Source organism: Orcinus orca, chromosome X, assembly GCF_937001465.1.
Source record: "Orcinus orca chromosome X, mOrcOrc1.1, whole genome shotgun sequence".
In the NCBI taxonomy this organism is placed as follows: Eukaryota; Metazoa; Chordata; class Mammalia; order Artiodactyla; family Delphinidae; genus Orcinus; species Orcinus orca.
In genome coordinates this window covers 62,504,170-62,524,949 of record NC_064580.1, presented here as the reverse complement: position 1 = coordinate 62,524,949, position 20,780 = coordinate 62,504,170, and the positions used below count along the sequence as shown (strand labels likewise).

Genomic DNA, 20,780 nt, shown 5'->3' with positions numbered 1-20,780 from the left:
GCATAGGGGGCTAAAGCAGAGATTAGTGACATCATTGGAGACGTATGGGATGCAGGGGAAGAGGAGGTAGGAGAGCCACAGGGACGAAGAGAGTGGAGAAGGTGAGAAGAAGTTCTGGGAGTCTCTCTCTGGGGGAGGGAGGAAGGGAATGGAAATGGTGAGAGGGAAGACGGAGGCTTCCACTGAATCCACTGGTAATGTTTCCTAGGGTGCTGGTGGATGCAGGAGATTTTGCTATATCCTTCCTTATCCATTTTAACATATTTGAAATAGCACACCATGACTTAAAAAGTCACTGGGAGAAGTGGAAGAGGGCGGTATCCACAAACGGGCAGGCACCATCGGGGGCAGGCTCGAGGAGGAGGATTGCAGATTTACAGTGCACCCTATCTCCCCTGCTCTGAAACTTCTCCAGCACGGCCAGCTTCTCAGGTGCAGACCCAGAAAACTGGGCCTTTGAGTTCCACAGGCAAGAGGGGTTCAGACACCCCAGGACTCTCCAGGAGGTCAGCCAGAGCAGGATGCAGGAGAGAGAGGTGACTGAAGACAGAGGAGTATGAACGGGAAGGAGCAGAAGGAAGGTATGGGAGGAATGGAGCGGTGTCAGAGTAGGAGTGGGGTGGCAGACACGGGAAATTCTAACACCCATGGGCCGTATAGAAACCAAGGGAGGCACCACTCCCCAGACATCAGTACTGCTCAGCTCAGGGGAGCTGAGAACTGACAGTTCCAAGAAAAATTGAGAGACACCTGGCTATCCACACCCACCGCCATCACAACTGGTAGGCCTTGGTTGTGCGTCCTTCAAAACTTTAAAACATACTTGTACATATACTTAAATGAATTCTCATATATTACATAGGATTGACTGGTGTGTGTGCGTGTGCCCACGCACGCAAGTGATTTAACTTACAAATGTGAATCCAAAGCCATCGTTCTGCAACTTGCAGTTGGAAGTCAGGCGGATGCTTCCGAAAGCTGTGAGAATGGCCTGATGCATTCCGTTGGACTGCCACGCTTTATGCTACTGGATGCTAAGCCACGTTGCATTCATCCATTTCCTTACTGACGGGAATTTGGAGTGTTCCCAGTTTTTCCCATCACCAACTCCCTTGTGCATGTGTTCTTGTACACTACAGGTACCAGCGTGTCTCCGGAAGAAGTACCAGGCAGCGGACTTGCAGGAGCATAGAGGAAATAGATTCTTTCTTCCTTCCTTTTAAAGATCTTGGGCTAAAAGCAAGGACTCTGGAGTCAGATTGATTGGTTTCAATCCTGCCGCTGATCCCCACGAGCCGAATGACCTTGGGCCAGTGGCCGAACCTCTCAGTGCCTGTTTCCTCACCGGGAAGAGGCCAGTAATAGTTGGTACTACAGTTAAAGGCGTGTCACGCGGATGCATTATTATTTATGCCCAGCGCTTAGAAGAGTGCCAGGCACAGAGTCCGTGCCGGCACTAAGTTGCTTTCAATGGATTCTGCCAAATTACCTCCCAAATGCGTCTCTTGCACCACCGCCACAGGGGTTTGCTCCTAACCTCTCCCACCCTCGGAATGGTTAAGCTCTTTGAAGGTTGTCAACCTAGTGTGTGAAACCCGATTCGTGGTTTTAGTTCACATCTCCAGGATCAGCGGTGGGGAGCATCTTTTGGGGTGTAACTGGCCACTGCGATTTCCTCTTCTTTGAATTTGCCTCAGAGAGGGGGAAGGACTGATGGAGCGAGCCCAAACCCAAGTCTATCCGCCACACCCGCCTGCCAGTAACGTCTGCTGAGCCACATTTGATGGAGCAGTTGAGACAGAGACCTTACAGAACGAAAATACGATCCCTTTGCTCTCTGGCCGACCCCTGATCACTGACTGCGAGACTCCTTTGCCCATTCTCCTGTTGGGTCTTAAGGCTTGCGGTGGAAGGGAGGCTGGCAAATGCTTTTGGCGCGTGCTAGGCATCCAGCGCCTCCATCTTGACGTTTCATCCTCACCACCCCTGGAGCCCGGCGCCCTCACTCGCCGACGCCCTCGACCCCCTGTATACATGGGAAACGGAGGCTCAGAGCTGTGACTCTAACCAGAAAGGGGAGGCGGGACAGGAGGAGGCGGGCCCAGAGGCTTGACAGAGGGAGGCACTCCCACCACCTCCTTCACCAGCCAACTGCCCGGACCGCCCACGGGCTTGCGAGCAAACCAGAGGCCCTCGGCCCCATTGGTTAGGTCTCGACGGGGGCGGGCGAACAAGGAGCCCGCTGGTTGGCGGGGGCAGGACCAATGAGGAGGCTGCGGCGCGGGCGTGAGAGGCGCGCTGAAAGTGGCGCGTCCTTTCTTTTGAGGCGAGCTCGTGCGGTGCGTGAGGTGGTTGACGCTCCCTTCTGAGCGCCGGCCGCCTAGCCCGCCGTGACCGCGACCGCGACTCGGGCCATCGACCGTCGCCCCGGTTCTGGGGCCACCCGGGTCGCGACATGAGCTCCCCGGATGAGGTGTATGTGTTGAGAAGGCGTGTCCGCCCAAAAGTCAGGGAGCGGGCCGGCGTTCGCATAGCCGGCCCCGCAGTCCCGCCGGGGCCCGACCCAGGCCCCGAGCCTGGGGAGCCGCGGAGCGGCAAGGGCGGAGGCGGCTTGCCGGACCCCGAGGGCTTCCAGTCGAAGCGGGAGATGCTGGAAGGGCGAGGGCCGGTGCTGTGGGGCCGCGAAGGCCGACCTGGCTCCCCACATGAGCACACGAGGGACCTCCTGGACCTGATCGAGGAGTCTGAGGCGGCCAAGGAGGCCAACCTGCAGCAGCTGACTGACCAGGACGTGCTGGGCGTCCGCAGGTACCCGGACCCCGAGGGCTTCCAGTCTGAGCGGGAGATGCTGGAAGCGCGAGGGCCGGTGCTGTGGGGCCGCGAAGGCCGACCTGGCTCCCCACATGAGCTCACGAGGGACCTCCTGGACCTGATCGAGGAGTCTGAGGCGGCCAAGGAGGCCAACCTGCAGCAGCTGACCGACCAGGACGTGCTGGGCGTCCGCAGGTACCCGTCCCCGGAGAGGTCCACTGCCTTCAAAGAGGCCACTGGGTCGACACTGCGCCTCGAGGCGGGTCCCGGCGGTCGAGGAGCGCCCGGCCAGAGCTGTGGGGAGGCGTCGACGGCTCCAGCCGGCCCTCTCCACCTCGGTGGGCCTGAAGCGGGCCGGGCCTTGGGGAACCCTAAGAGAGGCACTAAGCGTAGGTTGAACGTGGCTGCGGATCGCCAGCGGCGCTCCGCGGAAGGCCTGGCCTGGCTGCTGTCCGACTCCGAGTCCTCAGATGAACTCAGTGAGACACAGCTGATGACGGTGAGCACTTACCGCAGAGGAGGAGGCCAGGCCAAGCCCAGCAGACCCGAGGATCCCGGGGACACTCCCAGACACTCGAAGTTCCAAGTCAGGGAGAATTACCGTCACGTGACAGGCTCTTCCCTGTCCTCGGCTCCGCGAGGACTCTCTTCGGTTGTGGGAAGGCAGGGCGTGGGAGAGCAGGGCATCTCTTCCCCTAAGAAAATGCAGAGCGTGCTGTGGGGCAAGGGGGGCAGCAAGCCCAGCTACCCGGGAGCTGCTGCTGCTGCTGCTGCTGCTGCTGCTGCTGCTCCAGGTGGCCTGCCGCAGGTCACTCCTAGGAAGAACGGAGCCCAGGAGAAGAAATCCGTCCGGGAAGCATCCAAACTTGCCCTGGGGGGAACCTTCCGTTCCCGGCGGCAGCGAATCTCGGCAACTCCCGTGGAACCGGCCACCTTCCCCCCAATCTCTGGTATTCCGCTGCCTGGGAGACCCAAGAGTTATACCTTGGTCCTTTCGGGAACCAAACAGTCCAAGCACAGTGGCGCTGGGAAGAAATCCGTGGTCAGCTGGGCAAGGGAGTCTGAGGCAGTGGCGGGAGAAGATAAGGACCCAAATAGAGACCCAGCCCCAAAGGGCCAAGTGAGTAGGCCATGCTCCTCCTCTCTCCCCACCCTTCCCCCCCCCACAGCACCCAGGGCACACGTCTTCACCCATGCTGCCTCTGTCCACCCCTCAGAGGTCAGCATTTGGTGCCCCTCGGTCACTGGGTCATTACGATGCCAGATCGGGCTCCTTTTCCTAGGGACAAACATTAAGGTAGCACTTCGGGTGTCCTGGGCCCGGTTCTCCACCCTTGGCCTCTTTCCAGCCTCCTCTGAGAGACTTGGGCTGGGATGGAAGGGAGGGCTGGTAGCTGAATTGGGTCGGGGGATCCCTTAAAAGCTTCCCCGGAAAGCCTCAGTATTTAGACTCACCAGGTTCCTGAATCCTCCTTCCTAGCTGTTCCCCAGACCTTCCTTGCACGGGGCCTGGGCTTTCTCAGTGTCCCACTGTTGTGCCTAGATCAGCTCTGCCTGCTGGCCTGGGGCTGACTGAGGGAGAAAGTGCTAATGAGATCAGCCTTTCAATTCCCTTCCCAATTCCCTGCCTCACCCTGGCCCAAATCACACAACTCTCTCTCTCTCTCTCTCTCTCTCTCTCTCTCTCTCTCTCTCTCTCTCTCCCTCCCTCTCTCTCTCTCTCTCACACACACACACACACACACACACACACACACACACACACACACACACTTCCTTAGTCCAAATCGGTGAGAAATTTTTGTTTCAGCTGCTCACTCACAGGCCAGGGACATCTTGTCTGCGCATGCATTGTAGAAAAGCCAGCAGTGGCGAGGTCTACACCAGAGGCCCCCAAGATCCAGGAAACTCAGAGCCCTTGGCCCTGAACCAGGGAGAAGTCATGCCCAGGGGGCCTGCCCCCTCAGGTGAGTGTCGTGGGTTTGATATGAGCGGGCGGACCAGGGGTTGAGGACAGAAACCTCTGCCTCTCTCTCTGCTGGGGGCGCAGCATTGCTCCCAGGCAGCTTCTCCCACAGGAGACGGGGTGCTGGCAGGGCTGGCCTTGAGCCACATCATCCTCTGTGTGGGGTTTGTGCGGCCGGGGTGATCGGTGGCAGTGCCCCAAACAGCTGCTCCGGGTGTAGACTTGCAGGGGAACAGCCTTTTCTGTTAAGTCCTGTTCGGCCACATTGCTCTCCCACGTGCTGGCTGTGGCTGCAGCTCTGGGAGGGTCGAATCCAGAGCCACATTGTTTGGGGACCACAATGGCGAAATTGCTGCCCCCGGGGAACAGGGGAGGCAGGCCCAGAGACAAGGTTCCGGCTGCTGGGCGGAGCAGGGGCGGCTGGTTGCCAGCAGAGGGTGGTGCTGCCTCACCTCACTTTAGAGCCCGCTTGGCCCTTTCCACCTCACTGGGAGCCTGGGAAGCTGGATTGTGTGTCCTTTCCCTCTCAGGTGACCGGGGGCCACTTGACCATCCCTCAAGACCGGAAACGCAGCAGCAGCCACTGGGAACGCCCTGCTGTCCTTGGGTAATGCTTCCTCTGCATCCTGGAAATGCAGGCCCAAACTCGAGGGTGGGATCTGGGTCCAAGTTCAGCTGACATGGGTGGGCTCCCCCTCCCCTGCCCCCATCACGTACCCCACGGAGGGAGCCCACCTCCTTTCCACTGAGGAGCCCTTGCCAGTCTGACCACCCGGCTTTGGGGTGGAGGGCCCGGGGGAGAGGAGAAGGTGGAGGGGAGAGGAGAAGGTGGAGGAGAGAGGAGGCCAGAGTATACTAATCATTTCTCTTCCTCCTCTGTCTGCTGGCCTAGTGTCTCGAGCTAAAGAGAGAAGTAGACGAACTTAAGGAGCAACTTGGTATGAGGAACCAGGGCCGGAGAGCGGTGTCTTAGTGAAGAACCCGGGTGGGCACCTGGGGTGGGGGTGGGCTGCAGGTGCGGTGGGCCTGGCAGGGACGATCATCCCTGTGGGGAGGAGAACCTCTCAGGCCTGGCCCTGGAGCTGGCTGTGCATGTACAACTGGGCGTGTGTACAAATAGCAAAGTACTGTCTGGACTGCATGCACACTTTGACAACCAGACCAGTCCTAGGGAATGTCCTTCTGATAGGACTTTTAGAGATGCCTCGTTGATTTTTCCCTTGAACTGCTGCTTGGTGTGGCTTCTAAGGTTCTTGTTGGATTGTTTGTTTGTGTGTGTGACAAGTTCTGAGTGGTTGTGGCACGGCCCACAGCATGAGAGCTGCTGGCACATTTTGTTTCCCTTTAGGAACCGGTTCCACATTCAATTTGGGTGGTGGGGAGTGATCAGGCCCAGAGCTCTTTGCATCGGGTCTGGAGGGGTTTCAGGTATCAGGGCTAGGCGGTTCCTCACGGGGATAGGGGGACGGGCTTCTGTATCCCTCTGTCTGGAGCGCCTGCTAATGCCTGTCCCTGTTGCAGCCGCCATGCAGTACCTGGCTGACAAGTTGCAGACCCTTTGAAGTGAGTGTTACACACACCGTACCCCTTCCCACAGTCCTGGCTGTTGAGCAGGGCTGGGGGCTGGCCCTGGCTTCAGGCTCTTCCCTGACTCTGCTGTTTCACAGGTTGAGCCCAGCGTCTTCCTGCAAGAGGAGCAGCTGGTACCTTTGGGGCCCTGGAGCTGTGGCCAAGCTCGTTCCCTCCTGTTCTGCCTCAGCTAGGGCTTCCTCTCCCCCTTGTTTTGCCCCCGCCCCGCCCCAGTTTCACAGCAGTTTCCAATTAAAGTACCTCTCATATTCTGTGTTCTGCCTTCTCTCTGGAGGGGTAGGGGTCGGGGTCGGGGTAGGGGGCCGGGGCGGGGCGCTGCTCCACGTCAGAGCCTTTTCCAGAACGGTATCTGTGGCATCCTGTGGTGGGGACTCTGGGCCAGCCTCTGTTACCATCCCTGCAGTCAAGCCAGCGGAGTGTCCCAGGTCTGGGTCCTGTGTGTGCTCTGCCTGGCCACATTGGCACGTCCTCCCTTTCCCCCGAAGGCCCTCTTCTAGCTCTCTCCAAACCCCCCTCCTCCTCTGGGGTCTGGCGGTTCCCATTCATCTCTGCCATTCACCCTTCCCATCAGCAGGAACTCATGAGCCCCTTCCAGAGCTCCAATCTGGAAGCATTCACATCCTCCCTGCCCTAGCCAGCTGACCACCCTCCTCCAGCCGGGTCGTCTGTACACCCTTGAGTGGAAATTGGCCTGTCAGGTTCTATGGCGAGTGTGGTTAGTAGGTCTGTGTTGTTGCATGGTCCCCGTCAAATACTCTTCCACCAGCCCCGTGACACAGATTTTCCTGGAAATGATATTTCCGTGTCCCAGCTCAATCTCCCAGACTGCCTCTTTAGGACACACGAGATTGAGTCTGAACTCCATGTTCGATTTCCCCCTCACTTGAGGTTGGGGAGCACTTCCTTCCCTCAGCCAGGACCCAGGGCTGTACCAGCCTGAGACTCAGAGGGACAGATTTGTGTTTGAGTGAGGCAAGGGTGGTTCTGCCTGACACCCTTCCTGAAAGACCAGTGTTTTACTACACAAAAGGGGGTATGATGGTAGATTGGCTATTCAAGGTTGGTGACGGTGTGTCCCTGTGTGTGAATAAATGTAATCAGGGGTAATCTCCCTTGAGGGAGAAAGATGTGATTCAGGGAGTAAAGGGAGTAGAGGCTGGTCCAGGTTCTGTAAGGCATTGAATGAGCAAAAGAAAGGTTCGGATCTGTTTTGTTCAAAGGTTGTCGTTAAATTCCCAAAACATAGGAGGGGGATGATGCAGAAGTCACCAACCCCCACGACAGGGTGTCGGGATGCTCGAAATGTTGGATTCGCTGGAGGTGGCTCTCGATCCTACTCTGTGATCCTATGATGTCTGACAACTACTGTGGGTGTGGATGGAATGAGATTGGGAAGGGTGGCTCCTCAGAGTAGCTCATCTTAGAATCAGGGGACCCATATATGAGGCCACCCAACATGAGCTACCCGGGACAGGGGCAGGATGGGCGCAGTGAGGATGGGAAGTAAGGAGTGACTGCACCTGGACAATGGGGAGCACTTGGGTCCACCCTTCCCCCATATTCTCACCCTGACTCCCTTCCAGAGTCCATGGCATGAGCTCAGGTGGACAGACCACAGGTGGGATGGGACAGTCACAGACCTCAGGGTCAGAAAAGAACGTTCGTGGGACTTAATCCTTCGCCTCAAACCCCTCCCTGGAGAAGGTGGGCTTGATTGCTGCCCAGGCCTCTGGCTGGATTCCTAGAATGTACCCAGTGCCCCACCCAGCCTGTACCAGGCTTACGTTCTAGCCCCTCTTGCTCCGGCACTGCTCCCCACTGAGCTGAGGCCATTACCAATGAGTGTGTGTGCACTTCGAGGAAACAGAGCTAGCTTAGACCTTGGACCTGCCTCTGACCAGTAGAGACAGTCATTCCAGGTCATGTGTCCCTGCAGACACTCTGGAGAGAGTGAAGCTAACTACAGGCTGGAGACAGCCATCACAGGAACTCGCTTCCCAGTGCACACTATGGATGTTAATAGAATGTTAACAGAATGTTAATAGAAACCTTATTCATAGTCACCCCAAACTGAAAGCAATCAAGATGTTATTCAACAGATGAACGAATAAAACCATACATCTATAAATGAAACATTCTTTAACAATACAAAGGAAGGAACTCTTGATACATGCAACAACTTGGATGAATCGCAAATGCATTATGCTAAATGAAAGAAGCCAGTCTCAAAATGTTACATACTGTGTGATTGTGTTTGTATAATATTTGGAAAAGGTAAAACTATAGGGATGGGAAACAGATCACCAGTTATCAGAGGTTTGGGATGGGGGAGATGGTTTGACTACAAAGCAGTAGAATCAGGGAGATTTGGGGTCTGATGGAACTGTTTTGTATCCTGATTGTGGTGATAGTTACACAAATCTGTCCATGTGTTAAAACTCATGGTACTGAAAACAAAGAAGTTAATTTTACTATGTAATAAATCAAAATATATGTAACTTAAAAAATTAAATGTGTCATACATAAAGGCTTGGGAATCATAATGGCATGCAAAACAGTACCAGCATTCTCAAAAGTGACATTGAAAGTCAGAAAACTTTTCAGCCTGAAATTATATATCAGCTATCAAATAAGCATGAAATTAAAGGTAATATTAAAGGTAATATTTGTTCATGCAAAGTCTTAAAAGAAATTATCACCCATGGTACCTGGAGAGTGAGTCCCTTCAAAACACTGTGGTAAACCAAGAACAATGAAGACATTAGTTCTAGGAAGCAGAAGATCCCACTTAGGGTTTTGGTAAAGGAGTGTTCTAGGAGCAACACTCTAGGCAACCCATAAAGATTGAAACTGGGTCCAGGAAAGTGATTTCCAACAACAAAGGAATGGACATAGTTGAAGATTGAGAAAATATTGCCAATAGGCCTATGACAGAAATGTAAGCCCTTGACGGAAGGAACGTCATCTGTCTTTCTCAGTGATGTAGCACCATGTGTTACAACGGCACCATGTGTTAGAACAGTACCTTGTCAGCCCTCAATAGAGAATTGTTAAATGGAAAGGAGAGAAAGAGTGAATGAGAAGAGAGGAATTTGACGCAGCAAGTATACACCGACTCTTAAGGAGTTTTTATGTGAAGGTGAGCAGAGAAAAATGGTGTCGCTTGAAGGGAAATTGGAATCAAAAGAAGGTTTTCTTTAATTGGGAGAAACAACAACATACTTGTATGCTGATAGGAATGATCCAAAATAGAGAAAGCTATTTATGAATGAGGCAAGTTTGTTTCTGATTGCCTGTACACTCTCAATGAAATGGGAAGCAAGGTCATCAGGTGAGAGCGAAGGGGGTCCATGATCAGCAAGTACCCCCTCAACTTCCCCGGATCATCTTGTGATCTTCTTCTTTCTTTTAAAATTTTATTTATTTATTTATTTATTTGGTTGCGCTGGGCCTCTCTGGCTGTGCGCGGGCTTTTTCTAGTTGCGGTTAGCAGGGGCTACTCTTCGTTGTGGTGCACGGGCTTCTCATTGCAGTGGCTTCTCTTGTTGTGGAGCATGGGCTCTAGGCACGCAGGCTTCAGCAGTTGTGGCACGCAGGCTGTAGAGCACAGGCTCCAGTAGCTGTGCCGCACAGGCTTAGTTGCTCCGTGGCATAGGGGATCTTCTGGGACCAGGGATCGAACCCGTGTCCCCTACATTGGCAGGCAGATTCTTAACCACTGTGCCACCAGGGAAGTCCCGTGATCTTCTTGTATGGAACTTTTCATAATAAAGTGCTGTGAAAAATTAAAAAGAAGTGCTTTTGTTCGTTAAAAGGTATGATAAAAAGAGTGAAGGCAAGCTAAAAACTAGAAGATATTTACATAACACGAAATCATCAAAGAATTAAAGTATAGAATACATAAAGAACTTCCACAAATAAATATGCAAACAACCCAAGGGGAAAATGGGCAAAAGACACTAAATGAACACCTCATAGACAAGAAAATCCCCAAGGCCAAGCATATGAAAAGCTGCTCAATATTATTACTAATATTATTACTAATCAAGAAATTGCAGATTAAATCTACAATGAGACGCCATTTCACTATCACAAGATTGACAACAATTTTGTACTTTGTTAATATCAAATGTTGATGAGGATGTGGAACAGTTAAACACTGTTGATAGGAGTAGAAATTAGCATGACCCCATTGTAAAAACTCTGGCATGATCTAGTAATGTTGGAAATCTTCTTTCCCTATGAGATGACAATTTCAGTCCTAAGTATGAGCACTGGAACACAGCTTCCCAGCCATTTGATTCTATGGCTCACACAGAAAATGATGATTGTATGGCATACAGGAGTAAGATGACAAAGTTGTTCAGGGCCAGAACCAAGCGGTCCAGGGGCTGCTGTCTGGCTGTCTCTGGAGATGAAGGCCTCAAAGTCCCAGGTCCAAAAGTTGGAAAGCTCTGCCCTGGAAGGCTCTTGTACGTGGGCACCAGGAAACATGCGCCAGAATGTTTATAGTAGCGCTATGAATAATATCTGCCCAAATGGAAACAACTCAAATTACCCATTGACAGTAGAATGGATACATAGGTTGAGATACAGTTGATTCTTGTTATTTGTAGATTCCATACTTGCAAATTCCCCTATTTGCTAAAATTCATTTTTAACCACAAATCAGTACCAGAGTGCTTTCCTCCTCATTCGAGAGAGCTGTGAAAAATTTGAGTTGGTGGAATATGTTCCCAACTGAGGTCAAACAAGGTGACGCCCTGCCTTCTGGTTTCAGTCTCATACTGCAAGCAAGTGTCCTTTTCATGATTTATTTGGTGCCACATAGTTTGCATTTTTGTGCTTCTTTGTTGGTGATTTCATAATTAAAGATGGCCTCCAAGCTTAGTGCTGAAGTACTGTCTAGTGTTCTTGAGTGCAAAATGACTATGACGTGCACTCAAGAAAATATGTGTGTTACATAAACCTTGTTCAGGCATGATTTATAATGCTGTTGGCTGTGAGGTCAGTGTTAATGAATCAATAATATTTGTATTAAATAGAGTGCCTTTAAACAGAAACACACATGAAACATGATTACGCAGCGATCAGTCGATGAAAATGTTGTGACCAGCGGATGGTAGGAACTTGAAATTATATTTCCCTTAGGAGCAATGTTTCAGGATTGCCTAATTCAGTGTTCATGGCAACTTTATAGACTGCAAATAACTATCATGATAATGAGAGTCTACTGTATATTCATTTGGTGGAACAGTGTACAGCAATGAAAATGAACAAGTGCCTGCCACATGCGACAACAGGGATGAATCTCAGTTACACAGTATCACACGGGAGAAGTCAGAAACAACACAAATGATTCCATTTACATAAAGACCAAAGGATGCAGCAAAACCAACGTTGTTAGGAATATGAACCTATGTAGAGAATAACTAAAGAAAAGGAAGGGAATGATGAAGACAAAGGATAGAGGTTACTTCTGAGGAGGGTGAAGGGAAAGGAATTGGAGCTTCCATGCAAGGAACTTCTAAGGTTATGGTGACTTTTGAAAAAACACTGCTATAAAAGTTTACTGAGGGAATGAATGACTCCCAAATCTGTATCTCTCTCTAGCTTTGACCCCTCACTGGTGTTCCAGAACCAAATTTCTAAGTGCATTCCACCTGCATGTCCTATAAGAAACACAACCTTAATGTATCCAAAATCCCATCATTTCCCTCCCAATCTTTCTTTACTTCCTGTGTCCTTATGCTCCCCACCACAAAGTCACTCAAAACGGAAATGACTTCTGCTTCCTTGTGGTGGCCATAGAAACATGCCCCTCCGATCCACTGCAGGGAACATAGTAGATTGGCAAGTGCCAGCTGCCACTTCTCTGGCACCACCATTGTTTGTGCCAAGATCCCACATCCTCTGGGTAGCTCCCAGCCAGTGACTGAGCATGGCAGGGGCATACTGCTTCAGGACAGGGACTCCTCTAAATGGCAGCTGTAGAGTGGGGACTCCACATGAGCCTGAACAAACTAAACTAAACGGAACTAAAGTTTACTGTTAGAACGAAACTGCATCTGAGATTCTTCTTATCTGACCCTCCTTTCCCCCACGTCTCTCTTACAGACGTCAGACCCGCATCGCACCCTGAAGAAGAAGACTCATTCCTGCTCCTTCTCCTTTATCCTTCACATGCCATTCTCCCATCATGTTCGTTCATGTCCAATCATGCCTTGGTGTCCGTATTTTTGGAGGACCCAAACTAACAAAAGTGGTACCAGGAGTGGTCTGAGAAGTTAGCTATAAGATGGGGTTTATGGACCAGCTCACTCACTGCCCAAATGACAAAGAGCGTACCATTTTGAGTGTTATGTGGGGCACGGATAATCTCTAGCACAAGGTTACCTCCTGATTCCTTAAGGTTTTATCCATACGTACCTTGAAAAATATCCCAGTGGAGGGTCTTACTTGTGGCCTGTGAGATGATTCAGGCCTTTGAATGGTAGGGAGGGCACTATGTCTATAGGGAGGGCAGAGGCGGCTGTCCATCACTGTTATACTGGCGCCCTGCAAAGACATAATGAGAAACTAAGGGACATTACCAAACAGTTAAGGGCCAAGTGTCAGATTCATGGGGTTTTCTTGGTGGCTTACAAAATGCCCTTGCCTCCTGCAGAGACAGCTGAGTAGCTCACAGATTATGCGATAACAGTAAGTGCAGAACTCCAGAGATGTATACATCCTTGACAAACACAGGCCTGTTATGGGAAGGTCAGGGCCCTTTTTGGAAAAACTTCAGACTCTGAAATGTAGGCCGGGTATATTGGCATGGATGTCTCCAAACGTTAGCTTATCAGATCCAAACGTCCTGAGGCCTCAAAGCTTGCAGGGTGGCCCTTCCTTCCCTAGCAAGAGCTAACACATGCCCTGTGCTGGTAGATGCTACAGAGTCTGCTCCCCCACAAAGTGACAGACGCCTCTCCCAGGGAAACCCTCATCTCTTCTCCATAAACTCACTGGGATATGCCGAGCCTGATAAGGGGAAAAAGAAATTATACACCAAGAAATAACAAGCCTGTACTGGCAGGAGCAGGGCAATATCCCTGGGATTGGATTTTGAGGGTGCTGGATCAAGTGGACAGGAATATAAGAGTGGATAAGCAAGTTTTGCTGAGCGGAGGCGCTTTCTCATGCCATGGGATTTAACACACGGGCAAGGACTCCAGGAGATGGAGGAAATTCACTGCCAGACTGGCCCTTTGAAACTTTGAGAAAGTGATGGCCCGTAAGGAGAGAAGTGGAAATGCCTGCCTTGGATTGGCAGATGGCAGAGGAAGGAACAAAAGGTTGAGTGATGCAGACATGCTAGAACGGACAGAAAAGGTGAGGCCAGTCACATGGCCTCATGGTTATGTCCCACTGTAGGGCTGAGAGGACACATCACTCACCAAAGCCATCAGGAGTGTTCTGGTGAGAGGGGCCCCAGCATCACTAGAAGTTTGGTGGTTGCTCCCCTCTGGAGGCCAATGCCAATGATGGAAGGAAAGTGGTCCCGACCTGGGCTCATTACCACCCATGGGAGCCAACGAATTCTGACATAATAGAGGGCAGAGGGCAGCTCTTAACCAAGAGATGCCAGCAGACCACATTTCCAGTAACGACCAGCAAGGTCAGAGGGGCAGTCAAGAGTGCCTGCTTGACCGGCAGAAAGCTGAGAAGATGGCTCAGACAGCATGGCTCCCTAGGGGCAACGACAGCCAGCAAAAGGCAAGAATGCAAGAGAAGGAGGGCCATCATCCCGCTAAAAAGCCACAGTCTCCTGCTCAGTTCCTGGTCCTCAGCCAATTCAGAGACTGGCCCCACTGAAGAGGTGGATGAGTCCTGAGGAGGAAGGATCCAGAAACAAGGCAGTGGGTTATGACCGTCCCTAAAGAGAATGACTGCCAGTTCTCAGGTGACTGTACCCGGAGGCTAGAAAAAGACCCAGACACTTCTACTACTACTGGACACAGGATCTGAGCTGACATTGATCCAGGAGGCCCAAAGTGTCATGATGGGGCCCCATTAGAATGGGGCTTATGAGGCCCTGACATTAAAAGGAGTTGGGAATAGAGACCGGTTCACAGTGAGCTGAATGGGTCCCTGGACCAAAATAGCGGTCATTTCTCCAGTCCCCAAGCTGATAATGATAAGTGATACACTTGGCTGTTGGAGCAATGACTTCCACATTGGGTCACTGCTCTGTGGGGTAAGAGCTATCCCGGTGGGGAAAGCCAAGAGGAACCTCTGACACTGGCTCCCACCCCAGGCCAAGAGAGTAAGTCAAAAGCAGTATTGGATCCTGGTGAGCATAGGGGGCTAAAGCAGAGATTAGTGACATCATTGGAGACGTATGGGATGCAGGGGAAGAGGAGGTAGGAGAGCCACAGGGACGAAGAGAGTGGAGAAGGTGAGAAGAAGTTCTGGGAGTCTCTCTCTGGGGGAGGGAGGAAGGGAATGGAAATGGTGAGAGGGAAGACGGAGGCTTCCACTGAATCCACTGGTAATGTTTCCTAGGGTGCTGGTGGATGCAGGAGATTTTGCTATATCCTTCCTTATCCATTTTAACATATTTGAAATAGCACACCATGACTTAAAAAGTCACTGGGAGAAGTGGAAGAGGGCGGTATCCACAAACGGGCAGGCACCATCGGGGGCAGGCTCGAGGAGGAGGATTGCAGATTTACAGTGCACCCTATCTCCCCTGCTCTGAAACTTCTCCAGCACGGCCAGCTTCTCAGGTGCAGACCCAGAAAACTGGGCCTTTGAGTTCCACAGGCAAGAGGGGTTCAGACACCCCAGGACTCTCCAGGAGGTCAGCCAGAGCAGGATGCAGGAGAGAGAGGTGACTGAAGACAGAGGAGTATGAACGGGAAGGAGCAGAAGGAAGGTATGGGAGGAATGGAGCGGTGTCAGAGTAGGAGTGGGGTGGCAGACACGGGAAATTCTAACACCCATGGGCCGTATAGAAACCAAGGGAGGCACCACTCCCCAGACATCAGTACTGCTCAGCTCAGGGAAGCTGAGAACTGACAGTTCCAAGAAAAACTGAGAGACACCTGGCTATCCACACCCACCGCCATCACAACTGGTAGGCCTTGGTTGTGCGTCCTTCAAAACTTTAAAACATACTTGTACATATACTTAAATGAATTCTCATATATTACATAGGATTGACTGGTGTGTGTGCGTGTGCCCACGCACGCAAGTGATTTAACTTACAAATGTGAATCCAAAGCCATCGTTCTGCAACTTGCAGTTGGAAGTCAGGCGGATGCTTTCGAAAGCTGTGAGAATGGCCTGATGCATTCCGTTGGACTGCCACGCTTTATGCTACTGGATGCTAAGCCACGTTGCATTCATCCATTTCCTTACTGACGGGAATTTGGAGTGTTCCCAGTTTTTCCCATCACCAACTCCCTTGTGCATGTGTTCTTGTACACTACAGGTACCAGCGTGTCTCCGGAAGAAGTACCAGGCAGCGGACTTGCAGGAGCATAGAGGAAATAGATTCTTTCTTCCTTCCTTTTAAAGATCTTGGGCTAAAAGCAAGGACTCTGGAGTCAGATTGATTGGTTTCAATCCTGCCGCTGATCCCCACGAGCCGAATGACCTTGGGCCAGTGGCCGAACCTCTCAGTGCCTGTTTCCTCACCGGGAAGAGGCCAGTAATAGTTGGTACTACAGTTAAAGGCGTGTCACGCGGATGCATTATTATTTATGCCCAGCGCTTAGAAGAGTGCCAGGCACAGAGTCCGTGCCGGCACTAAGTTGCTTTCAATGGATTCTGCCAAATTACCTCCCAAATGCGTCTCTTGCACCACCGCCACAGGGGTTTGCTCCTAACCTCTCCCACCCTCGGAATGGTTAAGCTCTTTGAAGGTTGTCAACCTAGTGTGTGAAACCCGATTCGTGGTTTTAGTTCACATCTCCAGGATCAGCGGTGGGGAGCATCTTTTGGGGTGTAACTGGCCACTGCGATTTCCTCTTCTTTGAACTTGCCTCAGAGAGGGGGAAGGACTGATGGAGCGAGGCCAACCCCAAGTCTATCCGCCACACACGTCTGCCAGTAACGTCTGCTGAGCCACATTTGATGGAGCAGTTGAGACAGAGACCTTACAGAACGAAAATACGATCCCTTTGCTCTCTGGCCGACCCCTGATCACTGACTGCGGGACTCCTGTGCCCATTCTCCTGTTGGGTCTTAAGGCTTGCGGTGGAAGGGAGGCTGGCAAATGCTTTCGGCGCGTGCTAGGCATCCAGCGCCTCCATCTTGACGTTTTATCCTCACCACCCCTGGAGCCCGGCGCCCTCACTCCCCGACGCCCTCGACCCCCTGTATACATGGGAAACGGAGGCTCAGAGTTGTGACTCTAACCAGAAAGGAGAGGCGGGACATGAGGAGGCAGGCCCAGAGGCTTGACAGACGGAGGCACTCCCACCATCCCCTTCACCAGCCAACTTCCCGGAACGCCCAGAGGCTTGCGAGCAAACCAGAGGCCCTCGGCCCCATTGGTTAGGCCTCGAGGGGGCGGGCGAACAAGGCGCCCGCTGACTGGCGGGGGCCGGACCAATGAGGAGGCCGCGGCACGGGCGTGTGAGGCGCGCTGAAAGTGGCGCGTCCTTTCTTTCGAGGCGAGCTCGTGCGGCGCGTGAGGTGGCTGACGCTCCCTTCTGAGCGCCGGCCGCCTAGCCCGCAGTGATCGCGACCGCGACCCGGGCCATCGACCGTCCCCCCGGTTCCGGGGCCCCCCGGGTCGCGACATGAGCTCCCCGAATAAGATGTCTGTGTGGGGAAGGCTTTTCCGCCCAAAGGGCAGGAAGCGGGCCGGCGTCCGCGAGGCCGGCCCCGCAGTCCAACGGGGACCCGCCCCAGGCCCCGAGACTGGGGAGCCGCGGAGCGGCGAGGGCGCAGGCGGCTTCCCAGACCCCGAGGACTTCCAGTTGAAACGGGAGATGGTGGAAGCGCGAGGGCCCGTGCTGTGGGGCCGCGAGGGCCGACCTGGCTCCCCTGCTTACCACAAGAGGGATCTCCTGGACTTGATCGAGGAGTCTGAGGAGGCCAACCTGCAGCAGCTGACCGACCAGGACGTGCCGGGCGTCCGCAGGTACCCGACCCTGGAGAGCTCCACCACCTTCAAAGAGTCCACCGTGTGGACACTGCGCCTCGACGCGGGTCCCGGCGGTCGAGGAGCGCCCGGCCAGAGCTGTGGGGAGGGGCCGACGGCTCCAGCCGGCCCTCTCCACCTCGGTAGGCCTGAAGCGGGCCGGGCCTTGGGGAACCCTAAGAGAAGCACTAACCGTAAGTTGAACGTGGCTGCGGATCGCCAGCGGCGCTCCGCGGAAGGCCTGGCCTGGCTGCTGTCCGACTCCGAGTCCTCAGATGAATTCAGTGAGACACAGCTGATGACGGTGAGCACTTACCGCAGAGGAGGAGGCCAGGCCAAGCCCAGCAGACCCGAGGATCCCGGGGACACTCCCAGACACTCGAAGTTCCAAATCAGGGAGAATTTCCTTCACGTGACAGGCTCTTCCCTGTCCTCGGCTCCACGAGGACTCTCTTCCGTTGTGGAAAGGCAGGGCGTGGGAGAGCAGGGCATCTCTTCCCCTAAGAAAATGCAGAGCGTGCTGTGGGGCAAGGGGGGCAGCAAGCCCAGCTACGCGGGAGCTGCTGCTGCTGCTGCTGCTTCTGTTTCTGCTGCTGCTGCAGGTGGCCTGCCGCGGGTCACTCCTAGGAAGAACGGAGCCCAGGAGAAGAAATCCGTCGGGGAAGCATCCAAACTTGCCCTGGGGGGAACCTTCCGTTCCCGGGGGCAGCGAATCTCGGCAACTCCCGTGGAACCGGCCACCTTCCCCCCATTCTCTGGTATTCCGCTGCCTGGGAGACCCAAGAGTTATACCTTGGTCCTTTCGGGAACCAAACAGTCCAAGCACAGCGGCGCTGGGAAGAAATCCGTGGTCAGCTGGGCAAGGGAGTCTGAGGCGGTGGCGGGAGAAGATAAGGACCCAAATAGAGACCCAGCCCCAAAGGGCCAAGTGAGTAGGCCATGCTCCTCCTCTCTCCCCACTCTTCCCCCACCACAGCACCCAGGGCACACGTCTTCACCCATGCTGCCTCTGTCCACCCCTCAGAGGTCAGCATTGGGTGCCCCTCGGTCACTGGGTCATTACGATGCCAGATCGGGCTCCTTTTCCTAGGGACAAACATTAAGGTAGCACTTCGGGTGTCCTGGGCCCGGTTCTCCACCCTTGGCCTCTTTCCAGCCTCCTCTGAGAGACTTGGGCTGGGATGGAAGGGAGGGCTGGTAGCTGAATTGGGTCGGGGGATCCCTTAAAAGCTTCCCCGGAAAGCCTCAGTATTTAGACTCACCAGGTTCCTGAATCCTCCTTCCTAGCTGTTCCCCAGACCTTCCTTGCAGGGGGCCTGGGCTTTCTCAGTGTCCCACTGTTGTGCCTAGATCAGCTCTGCCTGCTGGCCTGGGGCTGACTGAGGGAGAAAGTGCTAATGAGATCAGCCTTTCAATTCCCTTCCCAATTCCCTGCCTCACCCTGGCCTGAATCACACAACTCTCTCTCTCTCCCTCTCTCTCTCTCTCTCTCTCTCTCTCTCTCACACACACACACGCACACACACACACACACTTCCTTAGTCCAAATCGGTGAGAAATTTTTGTTTCAGCTGCTCACTCACAGGCCAGGGACATCTTGTCTGCGCATGCATCGTAGAAAAGCCAGCAGTGGCGACGTCAACACCAGAGGCCCCCAAGATCCAGGAAACTCAGAGCCCTTGGCCCTGAACCAGGGAGAAGTCATGCCCAGGGGGCCTGCCCCCTCAGGTGAGTGTCGTGGGTTTGATATGAGGGGAAGGAAGAGGGGTTGAGGACAGAAACCTCTGCCTCTGTCTCTGCTGGGGGCACAGGCTTGCTCCCAGGCAGCTTCTCCCACAGAAGACGGGGTGCTGGCAGGGCTGGCCTTGAGCCACATCATCCTCTGTGTGGGGTTTGTGCGGCCGGGGTGATCGGTGGCAGTGCTCCGGGTGTAGTCTTGCAGGGGAACAGCCTTTTCTGTTAAGTCCTGTTCGGCCACATTGCTCTCCCACGTGCTGGCTGTGGCTGCAGCTCTGGGAGGGTCGAATCCAGAGCCACATTGTTTGGGGACCACAATGGCGAAATGGCTGTCCCCGGGGAACAGGGGAAGCAGGCCCAGAGACAAGGTTCCGGCTGCTGGGCGGAGCAGGGGCGGCTGGTTGCCAGCAGAGGGTGGTGCTGCCTCACCTCACTTTAGAGCCCGCTTGGCCCTTTCCACCTCACTGGGAGCCTGGGAAGCTGGATTGTGTGTCCTTTCCCTCTCAGGTGACCGGGGGCCACTTGACCATCCCCCAAGACCGGAAACGCAGCAGCAGCCACTGGGAACGCCCTGCTGTCCTTGGGTAATGCTTCCTCTGCATCCAGGAAATGGAGGCCCAAACTCGAGGGTGGGATCTGGGTCCAAGTTCAACTGACATGTGTGGGCGCCCCCCTCCCCTGCCCCCATCACGTACCCCACGGAGGGAGCCCACCTCCTTTCCACTGAGGAGCCCTTGCCAGTCTGACCACCCGGCTTTGGGGTGGAGGGCCCGGGGGAGAGGAGAAGGTGGAGGGGAGAGGAGAAGGTGGAGGAGAGAGGAGGCCAGAGTATACTAATCATTTCTCTTCCTCCTCTGTCTGCTGGCCTAGTGTCTCGAGCTAAAGAGAGAAGTAGACGAACTTAAGGAGCAACTTGGTATGAGGAACCAGGGCCGGAGAGCGGTGTCTTAGTGAAGAACCCGGGTGGGCACCTGGGGTGGGGGTGGGCTGCAGGTGCGGTGGGCCTGGCAGGGACGATCATCCCTGTGGGGAGGAGAACCTCTCAGGCCTGGCCCTGGAGCCGGCTGTGCATGTACAACTGGGCGTGTGTACAAATAGCAAAGTACTGTCTGGACTGCATGCACACTTTGACAACCAGACCAGTCCTAGGGAATGTCCTTCTGATAGGACTTTTAGAGATGCCTCGTTGATTTTTCCCTTGAACTGCTGCTTGGTGTGGCTTCTAAGGTTCTTGTTGGATTGTTTGTTTGTGTGTGTGACAAGTTCTGAGTGGTTGTGGCACGGCCCACAGCATGAGAGCTGCTGGCACATTTTGTTTCCCTGTAGGTACCGGTTCCACATTCAGTTTGGGTGGTGGGGAGTGATCAGGCCCAGAGCGCTTTGCATCGGGTCTGGAGGGGTTTCAGGTTTCAGGGCTAGGCGGTTCCTCATGGGGATTGGGGACAGGCTTCTGTATCCCTCTGTCTGGAGCGCCTGCTAATGCCTGTCCCTGTTGAAGCCGCCATGCAGTACCTGGCTGACAAGTTGCAGACCCTTTGA

General features: G+C 53.6%; 2 protein-coding genes across 2 annotated transcripts; both read left to right on the top strand.

Moving 5' to 3' along the window:
- The first annotated feature begins 556 nt into the window (after positions 1 to 556).
- Positions 557 to 5,388, top strand: LOC125962929 (uncharacterized protein CXorf49 homolog). Its single transcript, XM_049704515.1, has 3 exons — positions 557 to 581; positions 2,385 to 3,931; positions 5,308 to 5,388. Exons 1-3 carry the CDS (start codon positions 557 to 559, stop codon positions 5,386 to 5,388), a joined length of 1,653 nt encoding a protein of 550 aa, XP_049560472.1.
- Positions 5,389 to 17,160: 11,772 nt separating this feature from the next.
- Positions 17,161 to 20,780, top strand: LOC125962928 (uncharacterized protein CXorf49 homolog). The gene is made up of 5 exons (XM_049704514.1): positions 17,161 to 18,432; positions 19,076 to 19,232; positions 19,749 to 19,825; positions 20,112 to 20,157; positions 20,740 to 20,780. Exons 1-5 carry the CDS (start codon positions 17,161 to 17,163, stop codon positions 20,778 to 20,780), a joined length of 1,593 nt encoding a protein of 530 aa, XP_049560471.1.